This window comes from Alligator mississippiensis, chromosome 2 (assembly GCF_030867095.1).
Source record: "Alligator mississippiensis isolate rAllMis1 chromosome 2, rAllMis1, whole genome shotgun sequence".
In the NCBI taxonomy this organism is placed as follows: Eukaryota; Metazoa; Chordata; order Crocodylia; family Alligatoridae; genus Alligator; species Alligator mississippiensis.
In genome coordinates, this window is record NC_081825.1 from 88,025,120 (window position 1) to 88,040,393 (window position 15,274).

Genomic DNA, 15,274 nt, shown 5'->3' on the forward strand with positions numbered 1-15,274 from the left:
ATGCTTTGGTTGCTGCCTTTGCTTTCTGGGTGTCTGGTTCAATGCTTTCCTTCCATTTTATGTCTGTTATGCATCAAAGGAAGAAATAAATGTTCGGCTGGTAGATACTTGTTGTTTTTCACCTTGGAGTCAGCTATGAGGATATTTTGATGTAAATCAAATTGTCACCCGTGATCGAACAGTATGCCTTAATAGCAGCATTGCATTTGATGGCACAAATTAGCTTTTTCCTTGGTAGGCTTACCGTTAGTGCCTTTGTCATTGCTATTCTAACTGATAGCACTTTGGGGCAGTCTTTGATACTGAACTGTGACTTGTTGGATGAAGTGGCTCCTCCATGCAGGAAATCAGGGTAGCAAAGGCTAGATACCATTAAGAGAGAAACTGGTGAAATAAGCTCACTGTTTAAAGCTTACACGATGCATCTTTGACTTGGTTTTAAGGCATGGTAAATTTGTACCTTACAGACTATCTGTCTCAGCCAAGGTTTTATCTAACCTGCTCTTGAAAATTTCCTTCAGACTAACATGACTAGCTACCTCTTTCTGTGATGCTTTAGTCCAGGGGTTGTCTCCTTGCCAACGGCGAGGAGGCACTCCTCTGTGGGTGGATGTGAGGTGGGGGGAGGGGGGGCTCGCACATGTCCGCCACCGCTGCCACCCCCCACCCCACGCTGCCACCTCCCAGGAGCAGGACCAGGGGGTCAAGGGCAGTGACACTACCAGAAGTTGTACTGTAAAGTTTCAGTGATGTGTACATAAACCTTCCTCTGATTCATTAAATCAAAGAAATAAATATTAGTGGGCAGTGTAAAAGCTCATTTAGGGCAGTAGTATAATTGCTTGCTATAAAAAGGGATATCTGAAACAATAAATCCACTATAAAGAGTTTAATGTTAATTGTTCTGTAATGCATCTGATTGATTAAGCACTCTTCATTGCTTTTGTAAATCTGTTTTTCAGTCCCTTCTGAATTTTTATAATGAATACTGAAGTTCAGACTTCAAAGAATTGTTTCCTCTCTTCCTGAAAGTAGTTTTCTGTGTTTGACTGTGTCTGTACAGATTAAATGTTCTGTACTATCCCTCGGCAATAGGGAGAAACCATCATCATTTGCCTAGTTTTGATTATAACCATGTCTAATGGCTTGCTTACTTATTTGTTTTATGGACAAATCCATAGACTAATGAGCTACCCAACAGTGCAGGTTTCCTTTGATACTTCCTCTGGTATTTTTTATGGGAATTATTTTCATATCAACGTTCCAGGGAGGTGAAAAGGAACTACAAGAATGCACTTTGCTTATTAAAGATCAAAGATGAGCTTTGCTTTCCATCACTTGTCAGTCTTCTGCTGCTTGGGAAGAAGCAACCATACATTTTAGTTTAAAAACTTTATCCAGTCAGCTTTTCCTTTTAGCTAGATACCTAAGGAGCTCTCACCATTTTAGTATATGAGCATCTCCCAGTCATTGATGTATGTTTATCCCCACAGTGTTGTAAGAATTATCTCCAGTTTTACTGTTGGGGAAACTGAATACAATGACTGTCCCAGGCTTATTGCAAAAATGTTGGCTGAGGCAGGAATTGAACCTTAGTGTCTTGTGACCCAGGCCAGTGCCCTGTTTACCAGGAGATCTGAAGGTGAAATGTGAAATCAAGCAGTGCGGTACTTGGAGAATTTTGATGCCTATTGGTTCTTACACATGTTGCATCTGCTTGATGTGTATCAAAACAGAAAATCAGTAACTTTTGTCTTATCTTTCCTCCACTGTCTTCCTCATCACTTCCCCTTGGGGATTGCTTCTTAGGTAGTGAGTCTCTTTTACAACTATTTTCTTGCTCTAAAGTTTCCTAAGGTGGAAATAGGTGAGTTTTTTTTTTAGTACTTGAATTCCTGTTGCTTAAAATCCTAGATTTCTATCTTCATGGTTATAGAGCCATGATATCTAATTATGGTCTAGAATGAGTGCAGGGCAATTAAAGATTAAATTAGTAAATTTCCCTGGATTGCCCATTTTATAACTGTTGGATAATGTATATATCTATTTAACAACTTTTTTAGGTAGCTCAGCTGAGGTCAAAAGTTTAATTACTTGTGACGGGTTTGCTGTACCAGATATTATGATAGCTTGACCAATTTGCTGAGGACTGTCATTCTCAGTTAAAACTCGCTTGGGTTTCTTTGGGGTCATTAGTACTTGCTTTAACAGCTTCATGAGCTTTAAAATGTTGAAAATTGCTTCAGTATGTGTAAGATTAAATTTCAATCTTAAATTCCAATTTGTGTTTTGTAGTCGTTCACTGATGAGAATACAGCAGAACTTCTCATTTTCACTTTTTGGTCATCTACATTACTTTGTGCATCTCATCTTTGGTAAAAGACTTTTTTTCCCCCTCAAACAAGGGTGTTTTTTTTTTTTTTTTCTTCTTTTCATCAGTTTCTACACTAAGAAAATTCAGGCTCAGATCTTTCCTATGGATGGACCTAAGGGAGGGAGTGTCATGGAGTCACCCCAGGACAAAGTTACTTTTAGGGGCTCACTGTGTAGCATACATGGATTTTTCTCCCAAATGAGGTTTATTTCTGTGGTGTTTAATCTATAATGGTAGCTAGTATGCAAAGCTGTGTTCAGTATTGTTCTCATATCTGTATGTCTTCTAGTACTTGATGCATGTAATTTTGATGCACATTTTTTACAGCCAAGGTTGTTTTAGTAAGTTGGTGATTAGCCTAAAAGGCCTTCAACAATTTGAACTTTGGAAAGGTAAGGGCTTAAAAAAGGACCAGAAGCCAGATACCTAGCTAGTGATACTATCTTTGGGGAGGGGCATTATATTGGATTAACAAATCTGTATGTCTGAGAGGCTGGTAGTTTTGGTAAATATGCACCTTGAGGAGTGGGGAGAAGGAAGTTACTGCAAAGTATAAGCCCCATGAATCCAGGGGTGACATAAATTAATGACCATCTGTGCAGCTGTACTTAAAGGCTTCCTCAAGAACATGGCTTGGTTGTCAGATTTCCTTGGGTATGGGGAAATGCTGGAGGCTCTTAGCTGGTGATTTGGATAGAGACTGTATCCTTGGATATAAGGTGTAGGGTACAACCAGGTATTGTTCTCATATTTTTTTTCTTCTTCTTACTGTATCTCTCTCAACATATGGCTATTGATTTTTCTTGTGTTGGTTCTTGTTTATAATAAATCCTTTTCTTATTCTTTTTAACCCATTAACTGTCACTGATGCTTGTGAACCCAGGGTATCTGAGCTATCATGCTTGATCTCCCCAGGGGAAGAGGGATCCATGTTTTCTGAGCACACAGCTGAACGAAGGTATGATGCTTCTTGCTGGCAGAATCCCTCTGCTATGGGCTGGCAAGGTTTGAGGGAGTCTGGCCAAGAAGTTGGCTTCTGGCACAACTCAGCTGGTTCTCATCAGTCAAGCAGCAAACAGCAGAAGGACACCCCAGAGAATGTCTCAAGGTTGCATCTGGAACCAGAGCTCTGTCACAGGGGGTCCTGAGTAAGATTTCTATGTGGATCCTGCCATGTTCCAGGGTTTAGAGAGCCCAGAGCTCTGACTTCAAATATGGTGCCTCTACAGGAAGCTGGACCAATCCTGAGGAAGCACTGGGTTTCCCTAGATGTGTTCCCTAGATTGCTGCAACGCTTTAGTTCTTAAGAACACTGAGGGGCACAGGGAAGCTTTTGTAGCCAAGTCTGTTACCGTCTATCTGACTTCTGTGGAGTTGGAGAAGGACAGTGTGCATTCTTTCCACCTTCTTCATCACAGACCCTGGATTGGGTAGGAAAGAAAGGTGCCATAGGGGAGGCTGAGTCACTGTTTCCCATGAGGAATCTCCTGGAAAAGGATCCACTCTAGGGAGAGTATATATGGTTTATAATTTTCACATAAAACATTTTTGGAAAGCCTCGTGGTCGTAGATTTCATTAAATAGCTTATGAATAGTAGTAAATATTTCTCTTTGTTGTGCTTAAAGCGCATCTGTTCTTCCTTACACTCAGCATGGGTATAGTTAATATGAGAATAACTGGCTTCATAGCAAGTAGGGATTTAGTCATGCTGGAACTTTTTTATTCTTTTCCTTTCAAATAGCTTATTTTAGCCTCTAAGTTGTGTTAGATATAGTATCAAATTGTAGGGCCAAAATGGGGCTATACCATTGGTTCAACCACTTGTGACTGTGACAGAACCTCAGACTATGGGATGCCTGTTGAAATACCTGCTGCTTAAAGTCACATGTACAACAAAATACCTTGCAAAGTACAGTAAATGAGCTCAAGCATGTTTATCAAAATGGTCAGACATAGACACAAGAAGATCAAATTATAGGTAAATCTTAGGATGAAAAAATCCCTGAACCCCTGTTTTGTCTGTTTCACCTTAATATATCTTATAAGATATTAGGGGTGCTCTGATAGAGAATTTTTGGGCCAATTGCCTGATTTTTTTTTTTTTTTTTTGGACCAAAATTTTATTTATTTATTTTATTTTATTTTTTAAATGAGCCATACTGGCTGATACCAGTCCAATTCCACTATGCAGCTGGGCAGCATGGAGAGTGGTGTCTGGCTGGTAACTCTTGTGTGGGAAGGAGCGTGGGGGGGGCGGGGCAGATCGAGGCCCCTGTGGCGAGGGAGGGAGTGGGGCTGGGGCAGGCTCTGCACAGCTAGGGCAGTGCAGGGGATGCTGCTATACACACCCCTTGGGGAGGCATGGGTACCTAGATCTATATGCCCCTAGACCAGCACACAGGTCAAGGGCACGCTGCTGCTGTGGGCAGGGGTGGCACCAGGCTCTTTCTGGGGGAGGGGGTCAGGTTGTGCTCAGGGTGGGCAACAGTGGTGCTGGGAAGGAGCAATGGGGGGGGGGGGCTGCAGCTGCCCCAAAATTCACTGTAGCCCCCCCCCATAGCCCCTGCTTCCAGCACCACCGCTGTGCACCCAGAGTGCAACCCAGCCCTGCTCCTGCCAGGAAGAGCCTGGTGCCATGCCAGCCTGCAGCTGCAAACGACCCTTGCTCCATGCACAGATCTGTGGGTTCACCCCCTCCCCCCCCCCCCCCCCCCCCATGCCCTCCCAGTGTGTACATAGTGGCGTGAGCCACTTGAGGCTCTGGCTGTCCAGCACCTGCCGCTGCCCCAGCCCCATTCTCTCCCTTGCTGCCGGGGCCTCAATCTGCCCTCCCCCTGCCTCCCACCTCCACCCCTTCCCTCACAACAGACTTACCAGCCAGACCTGGCTGCTCTTCATGCTGCCAAGCTGTGCTCCTGGCCACCTGCGTGGTGCACGCATGCATGGGGCATTTATTGGTGGCATTATTGACCTTGTCACCCTAAAAAGCTGATTGCCAATACAGCTCTCTTTTTCCTTATATCGGTGCTGATACGATATGGGACCAATGTATCAGCGCATCTCTATAAGATACTGCTCGTTTCCTACTCACTCATCTAGTGTGTCCCTTAAACTTATATGTTTTCATGTTTTTTGTGCTTTATTACTGAAATGTTTATGTACTGAGTCTTAACCCAAGTTTAACACTTACCTAGAAATATAAATAAGATTGTACAAGATGACTATTTAAAGAGACCAATGGCTGATAACATTTCGTATGAAAGAGCAGATGCACCTTAATGACATCACATACTAGTTGCTCAAAACAAGTTGCGGTTCCTTCAAACTGTGGTTTTCAGAAGGCAGGAATGACACTTTACCTAGTTTTTTGAATCTTTGTGAATTAGTACTATGCTTCAAGAAAAAGCAATGCATGAAATTCAGATTCTTGAGTTGGTTTTGTTTCCAACTGAAGTTTTTGCAGTGATGTTTACATAACAGTTCCAATTGTAAAAGACTCGTGTAAAGATCATGTTGAATTTTCTGGAGTTGCAGGTAAATATAGTAAAGCTACACACTTCAGTTGAAGTATTCTTGCATAAGCTTCCTATTTTAAAATATTTATTTGACCTGATACTGATTTCATGTACTTAACTTACTGCTACCAAGGAAATCTCTTTTCCCCCCCGCCACGCCCCCTGGAGATCGGTTAATAGAATTTCAGTTTTTGTGGTTCTTTCAGTTTGATTGCTTACATAATTTTTTAGTTAAATGCATTTAATTTAGGTGTTTTATTGCTCATCTTATATCTGTTAAACAAGAAATGTTGCCTAAGTTCCCTGAAGAAAGGTTAGAGTTAAATTAGTGTAGGCTTGATTATTGCATCATGCTACAGTAAAATCTTTGTTATCTGGCACTTAAGTAACTGGAAATTGTATTAAATGGAATTTCTGGTGGTGGGGGGGAGTTTGCATGTGGCAGCAGCTGCTGCCACCCTCCCCCCCCCCCCAATTCCCCTTTCTCTCCACTCCACTCCATGTTATCTGAAAACCCATGTTGCGTTATTTCAGATAACTGGAATTTTTACATAACAGCCAATCCCCTTACCCCGGGGATGCCAGTTAACAAAGATTTTACTGTAATATATAAGTGAAGGTATTTGACAGATCTGAAAATTATTTCAAACTATGGGTCTGTAAAACCATACATCCTGATAATAGGAAGGAAGTGCGGTTGAGAATTGGCATCAAGACATAGCTTGGCCATCTGACTTTTGAAGTAAAAGGAAGTGTAATTATATTTGTGAACGGAATTGCCATAAAGGTGAGAAGTTGCCTAGACAGACCCATATTGAAGCTGATTTCACTTGTGTGTTCCTCCAAATTATGCTTTCTCATCATGAAATAGGCTCTTTGGAAGAAGATGCATCTTATTGCAGCGTAGCAGTTTGTCCTCAAAAAGAGAGGGTTTTTTTTTTTTGTTTTTTTTTTTTTTAAGTACTCAGCCAAATTAATGGCTAGTTATATGCAACTCTTATCTTTCATTCGTTCAAAGTAGAACATGGGAAATTGTTCATAGGACTGGTGTGAGATAAGATATTTATTTAGAAAATGTGTTTAAATAAAATGTCTCTTTCAAACTTAGAACATTTTTTGAAATCATCTAAAAAATTCTTCCTGGTGTTAGAGCTCTCAAAGCAGTGCTGTTACAGTTTTTTTGTAAAGCACTTATCTGTGTTCAAGTAACAATTTGAATTTATTTGCAGTGAATTAGTTAGTGTTTAAATGACTTAACATGTTTGTCTAACCTTTTAGGGAAAAAGGATCGGATGCTTCATGGTTGCATGACCAAGAGCCACCACCTGAGGTACGTGCATCTCATTTGATCTGTTTGTTTCACAGTTTTACACATACTCACATTTTGATTTAACTAGCACCTTGCTTAAGATGCAGCCTAGTTTTGGGGTTTATTTGTCTTCTGTTAAGAAAGTGATCTGTTTTCCTTAAGACATAGCCCTCTACCAGTATGGACTGTTTATAGAACACCTTTTCCTACTTGCTTCTGGAAGTAGAAATACACTATTTCTAGCATTTTAAGAGCTAGATGTTTCTAGTAGTCGCAGTGTCCTGCCTCTAGCAGCAGAGACTTATCTCAAATTTTTGATTGATCCATGGTTCCTACTGTAATTTGGCTTCAGCAATGCCTCCATTCTACCAAAAGCAATTTAAACTCTAAACTGTGAATTTCAAGAATATGAAGAGCCACCAGTTGTCAAGAAAAGCTTTTCTTGACTGGCTTTATGCAAGATGCCAGTATAGCCAGGCTCCACATTAGCTTTACCACATAGCAGATCTTTTCTTATTTTTGTTTTTTTAGTCGGCTTCTTTCCAAAAAAAAGGGGTGGTGCATATCAGCACGGACTCCCTTTATAACACTGGATTCTGAAACTTATGTCAGTTTACTTTTGTAGTACAAGGGCTCCATGTCAGACAGGTCTGCAGGATCAAGCAGGCAAAAGCAGCTGCTTTACTCCCATGTCAGGTATTTACTTCAAGATCAGCTTGTGAAGATTGTCTCTTCACAATGTACATCTGGTTTCTTGGAAGAAGTCAGTGCTCTTTAATTGTTCTTTAATTGTACTTTAATATCATTCTGTCCTATGCAGCTCCATATATGGAAAGCTCTCATCTTTTTTTTTTTTCAGGCGTCAGGTCAGTATGATATTTAGATAGGGAAGAATTAAGTATCTGAAGATGTCTGAAACCACTTGCCCTTGCTGCAAACAGCTCCCTCTTCAAAAGTTGCTGCTAAAAAATAAGTCCTAAGCAATGTGTTGGGTTGTGAAAGAGAATGTATTATGAAGTTATTCCTAAGACTTATTCAGTATCATACATAACTTAAAATCTCGATAAGCTTTCAAAAAGTTTCAAACGGCATCCAAAGTTCCAAGTAAGAAATGGCTTGCAGGTAGTCTCTTGAATGTCAAAAATGAAAGATTTAAACTCCAATTTTAATTATTTGTTTGTTTGTTTGTTTGTTTGTTTGTTTTTTTATTGCTTGAGCTTCTTGGGCTTCTCTAATAGCTGAATGAATCAAAATGTCCCAGGAACGCTGCCATCAACTGCATGGATTAATTTTGGCATTGTTACTTATTCCAGTATACAACTTAGCATTAATATTCATCCCAACATTTTGATGGCTTATTTAAAAATACGATCAATAAATTGAATCCACAAAAGATTATTTTGATCTTATTATCCTAAACAACTAATAAGGCTGCTTGGGCTTTTTTTATGCTGATAAATGAGTATACTCACCTCCTGTTGTTAATTTATTTGATTTTGTATCCTACCCCATCCAAAAGGCTCAGGATGAGGTTTGCTGTCCATAGGATATAGCTCTTCACCGCTGGTGTTGAAAATCTGACAACTTTATCATGCAGAAGTGAAAAGCGTTCTTGAAAAGCTTCACAATAAATAGCAGCTGCTGGATTTCACCATGAGTTAATACACCACTGAGTTATATGCACACAGCTAGGCTTGTGATCTTTGGCTAAATCTCTCAAAAATGTTCAAATAGGCAAGAAGGCACTTCAGTCGGTTGCTGTTAAAAACGACGTGGCTGGATTTTGCTCCCATGTAATCTACATTAATATTATCAGTAATGCCATACGTGGAAAAACTCAAAATTCATTTCACTGCTTGAATATGGAAAATGTTAGTCTGACAATGATGCTAAAAACAAGTTCCTGAGCTTTAGGAAACCTTTGTGAGAATACTTAGCCAAGATAATGAAGCAAATAGTATTACAAAATAAAATCTAGCGGAGGATCACTACTGTGCATAATGTTGCCTGCCTAGATGGAAGAGTCTGTGATGATACTACTGCTTGTCATAAGATCCTGGAGTCCATAGCTGCTGAAGTTCCTGTTTTCATTCCTTCTTAGTGTGGTGACAATGTCAGGAACATGCATTCATGAGAGGGCGAAAATCAGGAAAGGAGGATTTTTATATCGAGGAGCTAAAGCTGCAAAAAGAAAACTTGTTACTGATAGTAACTGGGTACTTCTACATGTCCAGTTAATGCGACTGAATAAACTCTGGTGGAATTTGAACCAGAGTAAACTAATCCTGACATCACTGTCTACATGTGCCTTTAAGTGCAGTAATTTACTCTGCCATCCAATAGTACCTGTGTCTGATGGGACTGTCTGATGCCGGAGTAAATTAATATACTATGCCCCAATTGCAACGCACATGTAGATGGTGACACTTTTTACTGCGCAGTAAATTGGTCTACTATGCAGTAAAGCACACCTGTAGATGTACCCACTGAGTGTATAATGGGATGGGTTAATATAGATGAGCCCTATTTCTTGTATTCTTCCTAAGCATCTTTTACTTACCTGTGTGCAAGCAGTATGCTGGATTAAATGAAACTATAGTCTGCCCTTGTGTGGTAATTTCTTATGTACTGTGTTCAACCATACTTCTAGGACATTTCTTGAACCATGCTGTGAGGCCCAAAATCTTGGTGCAACCTTATAGTGGCTGTTGGAAAATTTTTTAAGGATATGAAAATAAGTGCTTCTGGTGGAGGTAGCAAAGTTTTATAAGGGCACACGGAAGCATGTAGGAATGTTTGTAATGTTGCCACTTCAGTTATTTCTGTTTATTCCTAGCCACTGGAGATCTAGAGAGACTGGTTTTACCTTGCTTGATAATAGGTCTTGGGTCATGATTTTTAGCAATTTAGAATATTTTTTACATGGGTACTTATTTGCCTGATGTTTCCACCCCTGCTCCTCCCCAAGGAAGTATTGTGTGAGCTTGGGTTCTGAAAGTCAGTCATTCAGTAGCCATATAATTATATCCAAACTCAATGCTATATAGCCAACCCACTTATCTTTTTGCAAGTATTGAATCAATATTCCTGCTTGTAGAAGGGACTTCTTTCCCATCCTCCACAGCTTTGAAAAACCTCAAGGGGGATGGGGGAGGAATTCAGTGGGATCATACCAGCTTGCTTTCTCCTAGCAATGATAGAAAGCTATATGTCCATAGCAACCTTTTTTTTTTTTTTTTAATTGCCCACCTGTGGATGCAGTTCTTCTTAGGCCTAGAATGACTTCACTGGGTTTATGGACCAAAATTTCATGAATGTTAAATTTTATGCAAGTTTCCTGAAGTCAGACCTAGGGCCCCTGTACACATGCAGGTAAAGGCTCTAATGTGTGACCTGATCCACACAGTCATGCCTCCTGCCATGCCACATGTTCATGGTAGGAGGCGTGATTATGGGATCACACATTAGATCCCATTACGCCCTGTTTACTGGTTCAGGAGGACACCGATTCTGGGCTTTCCCTGCACTAGCAAGAAGCAAGCCTCATGCACCACTGTGGCTGGGAGATGAGCTGCTGTTATCTTCTAGCCCTGGGAATGCTTGAAGTCACTGGGGCTGGCAGACCACATCTGCTGACTTCTCCCAGCGTCAGGGGCCTGTGAAGCCCCTGACGCTGCCAAAGCAAAGCCCCTTCCTTGAACTGAAAAATCAACATCAAGGGTGATGGAATGTTTAGTTGCTTCCCATGGCACTGCTGGCTCCCAGGTGATGCAGATTACTGGGTTGGTTCTCTTTTTGGATAGGTCTTCTGCCAGGAAGCACACTCCCACCCACCTGCTCTCTGTAAATGCCAGTCTGTGAATGAACCTAGTATGATTGAACCATAAGCTCATTGGCTCATCATGGGTCACGTGTGATGGCATCTTGGCAGTTTGCTTTTTATAGCAACAAATGAAATAAACATCCTCTGCAATGCTAGGAGGGAGCAGCAACTCTTCCAGAATCCATCCTTTCATAGCATCAAATGAAAATCTCTAAGCCACAGGAGGTCCTTCTTGAACTAGTAGGTCTCAAGAAATTTTCTATTCCACTTGCTTAATGTAAGGATTTTAAAGAGCTATCACCTGAGGAATCACTGAAAGGTTTCCTCATAGATAAATATTAGGTGATATTCCGTATGGTTCATTTATTATTATCATGTGAGATTATAAATTAAACTATTTATTAACAGTGCTTTTAAGAGAAATATGAGCACATTTTTCTACACTTGTTAATATAATTTTTTAGTATAGTAGCAAAATGATTTGTTGTTCTTTTTGGAGTTTGAGACATTGAATCAATTCTCCAAGGACTCATTATACTACAAGACTTTGACTTTCTTCTCATTAATATTGATGTAAATTAATGTTGTTAGCCAGAATTCAAAATGTAGCAGATCCAAAGTTAATTGGAGTAAAACTGATGCTGTAGTATTTAGTACACTGTAGAAATGGAAAATATTCTTAAAAAATGAATGTTATATATTTTTTAAGAGAGGGATTCTTCCTATTACTCAGCCTTCAGTGATGGATAGTACTCCTTAAAACCAGAGCTGCCAGTGTTAAACTTTTTACAGAATGTATTTATCTGTTGTGCATAATGAGTTAAGCAAGAGGCATCAGATTAAATGCAGTGGTATCTTCTTTCTTTTTTGTGTTGCTTATTGTTCCTTAACTTTTCTTTTTTATTACTTTTCAAAGCTGGATATACAAAATGCATATCACTCACTTTTTCTCTTTTTGCCACTAATCAGTTGAAAAATGTGAGGAGTATTACTTTTTCCTTGTGTATATAATATGGTGCATATGTTTAATTTGGTTCAATGTGTTAGATGCAACGGAGAGAGAGAAATTAATATTGCTTCCTCTCTCATGATGAAAGGATTTTTGGAATGCATTGGCCAAATTGCAATTTCTGGAAGGCTAATTCAGGCTAATTCTGGTCTTTAGAGAGACTGGTTTTACCTAGGTGATCTTTTTTGCATTCAATTCATTAATTTTTAATGTGCAAAAAAATATATTTTAAGCAACATTCAAGTGAATCATAATTTAAAGTAAGAGTACAAAGGTTGTGAGTCAAGCACTCAAACTAGTAAATGCTAAACTAAAATGCCCATGTAATCCTTATTTGATTCCATTGCACATGTGCATAATGATGCATTATTTAATCACTTGAACATACACTTACCTGCAGGACCTCTAAAGTATCTTAAAAGGCTGATGCTTGAACATAAAACAAGTTTTTGATGAGTACAATCTGTTTGTTCACTTGTTAGGCCTTAGATTTCAGTGATGATGAAAAAGAGAGAAATGCAAAACAGAAGAAAAAGAAACCTCAGAATCAAGGAAGGAAGAAGTCCAGATCTGATACGAATGAATCAAGTGAGTAACTGTTATAGGAAAAATTAACATCAGTTCCCAAAACTAAATATGAATTGTATAATGGTAATAACTTGTTAAATCTATCTTAATACAACATTTGAGTCTTTGTACATTTCATCAGTACTTTTTAAAATGATAATTAGAAATGCATGAGGGTACTTTTCTTAATCTTGGATTAATTAATTGAGAAAGGGAAGGTTGCTTATCTGTAATTAAAAATAAATACACTAATTAGTTTTATGGGGAGCTTTAATTATTTTGCTAAATGATCATTTATCTCTGTAACTGGTTAACTTCAGTGCCAGCAGTGAGTAAGCTATATGTTCTAAATCATCCATTTACCTATTATCCAATACTTCCCTTGGTCTAGTGGCCTTCTTTGGAATGTAGTTCATTTATTTGTTCTGTAGCTGACTGAATGATGAAGGCAGCTGTCTCTCTTTAAAAAGAGGATTGTTAATAGCTTAGCTTAGACAACACACGTCAAAATCTGCATGTTCGTCCTAGAATCCCATGATGGCCACCTTGGCCAGAGCTGGCTCAATGCAGAGTCATTGAGAACAGAGGGAGAACCTGACCAAAGTTTCCATGAATGGAACACACTTTCTTCGACTTTGATGTTTCAATGCAGGACTGATAGGTTTTTAAATTATATTTGGCAAGTAAACCTACAGAACATTACAGTGTTTTTTGTGTAGTGTGTTTGGTTTTTTTTTCTATTCTAGTCCATGTAGATTTGTTTATAAATCCGACAAATATATTGATTATTCCAGGAAAAGTATCTGCTTTTCTTGTATTTTATAAATCATCATAGAAACTGAATTGATTAGGATTCTGGAATAACTGACAAACACACCTCTGTATTGGATTATTAATTTTGATCATAGAGATTCTACAAACCTTCTAACTGTAACTGTCAAAAATATTGGTTACATTTGTCCTTAATATACCGGTATGGTACTTGCCTCGAATTTGAAAGTTTTTGATCATTTTTGAGACAAAGCTATACATACATACTCTCTCATTAAATTACAATAACGAATCACTGGCAAGCAAATGCGAGTATTTTGGGTAAGTATTTTATTAAAAATTGAAAATGACTGGGTGATTATATGGAAAATATAGTGAAATCTGTCTAGGATGGGATCACATTGGACCAGAAAAAGGTTTTGGTTTAAACAGGTTTCCATTTTATCAGGGAAGCAGAGGTAGCTGTATCCCATGGGCCTCTGATAGCTCATCCAGGAGCAAGCTGTGAGTGACCCTGCTCCTTTCCTGGTACCCACCAATTGGCTAATCAGTGGGACTGGGGAAGGGTTGCCTCTTCTAAACCGGGGGCTGCCCCCTCCACAGTCCCACAATCCCAATCCGCTGAGGGTGGTACAGGGGGTCTGTCAGAATGGCATGGGCAGCAGAGTTTCAGGCATGCAGAACACCTGGGGATAGCCTCAGTTGGATAGCAAGGATGAAGGGGTTGCCTGCAAGTGATGGTGGGGTGGGGGGGTCTTTGCTCCTTAATCAGCTCCTGCCTCCCATTGCAGGGTGCTCCCTCACCCTTGCCTCTGTCCAAACAGCTGCAAGCAGCTTGCAGGCTGACCTTTTTCCTGTTGCTCCTTGGAGTAGCTTGAGGACAGGGCAGCTTGCAAATTGCCCTGTTTGTGCTGCCATCCAGAGGGAATGAGGATAGTTCTGCTGTGCTGTCACCAGGTGCACCCAGGTTGGAAAATGGGTGCTTCCCAGTAGGGCTGTGCAAAATTTCACCACCAGTTTTGTTTCAACACTGTTTCGACCTGTTTTGAGGTCAAAACAACCTTGAAACAAAACAAGGCAAGTTGTTATCTTCCGAGGTCCCTTCCAACCCTAATTTCTATGAAATCTATGAAACATTTCGCCCTTTCAACGTTTCGCCCATAAGCTATAATGGGGAAGATTGAAGCAGCCTATAACTTTGTCCTTTCTGGCCAGATTTGGATAAAACTTGAAGAAATGGTAGCCCCTTCTGAGGGCATAAAGTGTGCCAAGTTTCAAGAAGATGGGTGCAGGGGGTTTGGAGAAACTGCACCCCAGTCTTGAGAGCCAAACTTGTGTTGTGTATATGTTAAGCCACAGCAGGGTTAAAACTACAGGAATGCTAGCCCCTGCTGAGGCCACAAATCCTGCCACGTTTCAAGGAGATAGGTGCAGGGGGTTTGGAGAAACTGCACCCCAGCATCCTGAAAGCAGAACTTAGGTAACGTGTATATGTTAAGCCACAGTGGGGTCAAAACTACAGGCATGCTAGCCTCTGCTGAGGCCACAAAGCCTGCCATGTTTCAAGGAGGTAGGTGCAGGGGTTTGGGGAAACTGCACCTCAAGCTGCGGACAAGCAAAACTCGTGACATGGGTGACACTGTTTGTGTTAAGGTGCAGCAGGGTGAAAGCTACAGGCCTGCTAGCCCCTTGGGGAACACTAGAAGTAATGGTCACAAACTCCTGGAAGTTCGTTTCAGGCTCAGCATTAGGAAAAACTACTTCGCAACTAGCGTGTCCAGACAGTGACCATTACTCCTAGTGTTCCCCAAGGGTGCCATGGTGAACAGTTGTTCACCAAGCCCTAGATGTACGCTTCGTATGTGGTGGCAAGCTGCTACCCAGTCCCCTCTCAGCCTTCTCTTT

General features: G+C 40.3%; 1 protein-coding gene across 1 annotated transcript in view; it reads left to right on the top strand.

Moving 5' to 3' along the window:
- The window catches only part of NAF1 (nuclear assembly factor 1 ribonucleoprotein), a 52,927-nt gene that overhangs the window by 35,204 nt on the left and 2,449 nt on the right, over window positions 1-15,274 (top strand). The window contains exons 6-7 of the mRNA XM_014611577.3: window positions 7,169-7,220; window positions 12,514-12,619. Coding sequence (XP_014467063.1) covers window positions 7,169-7,220; window positions 12,514-12,619 — 158 coding nt within the window. The remainder of the gene's footprint in view (window positions 1-7,168; window positions 7,221-12,513; window positions 12,620-15,274) is intronic.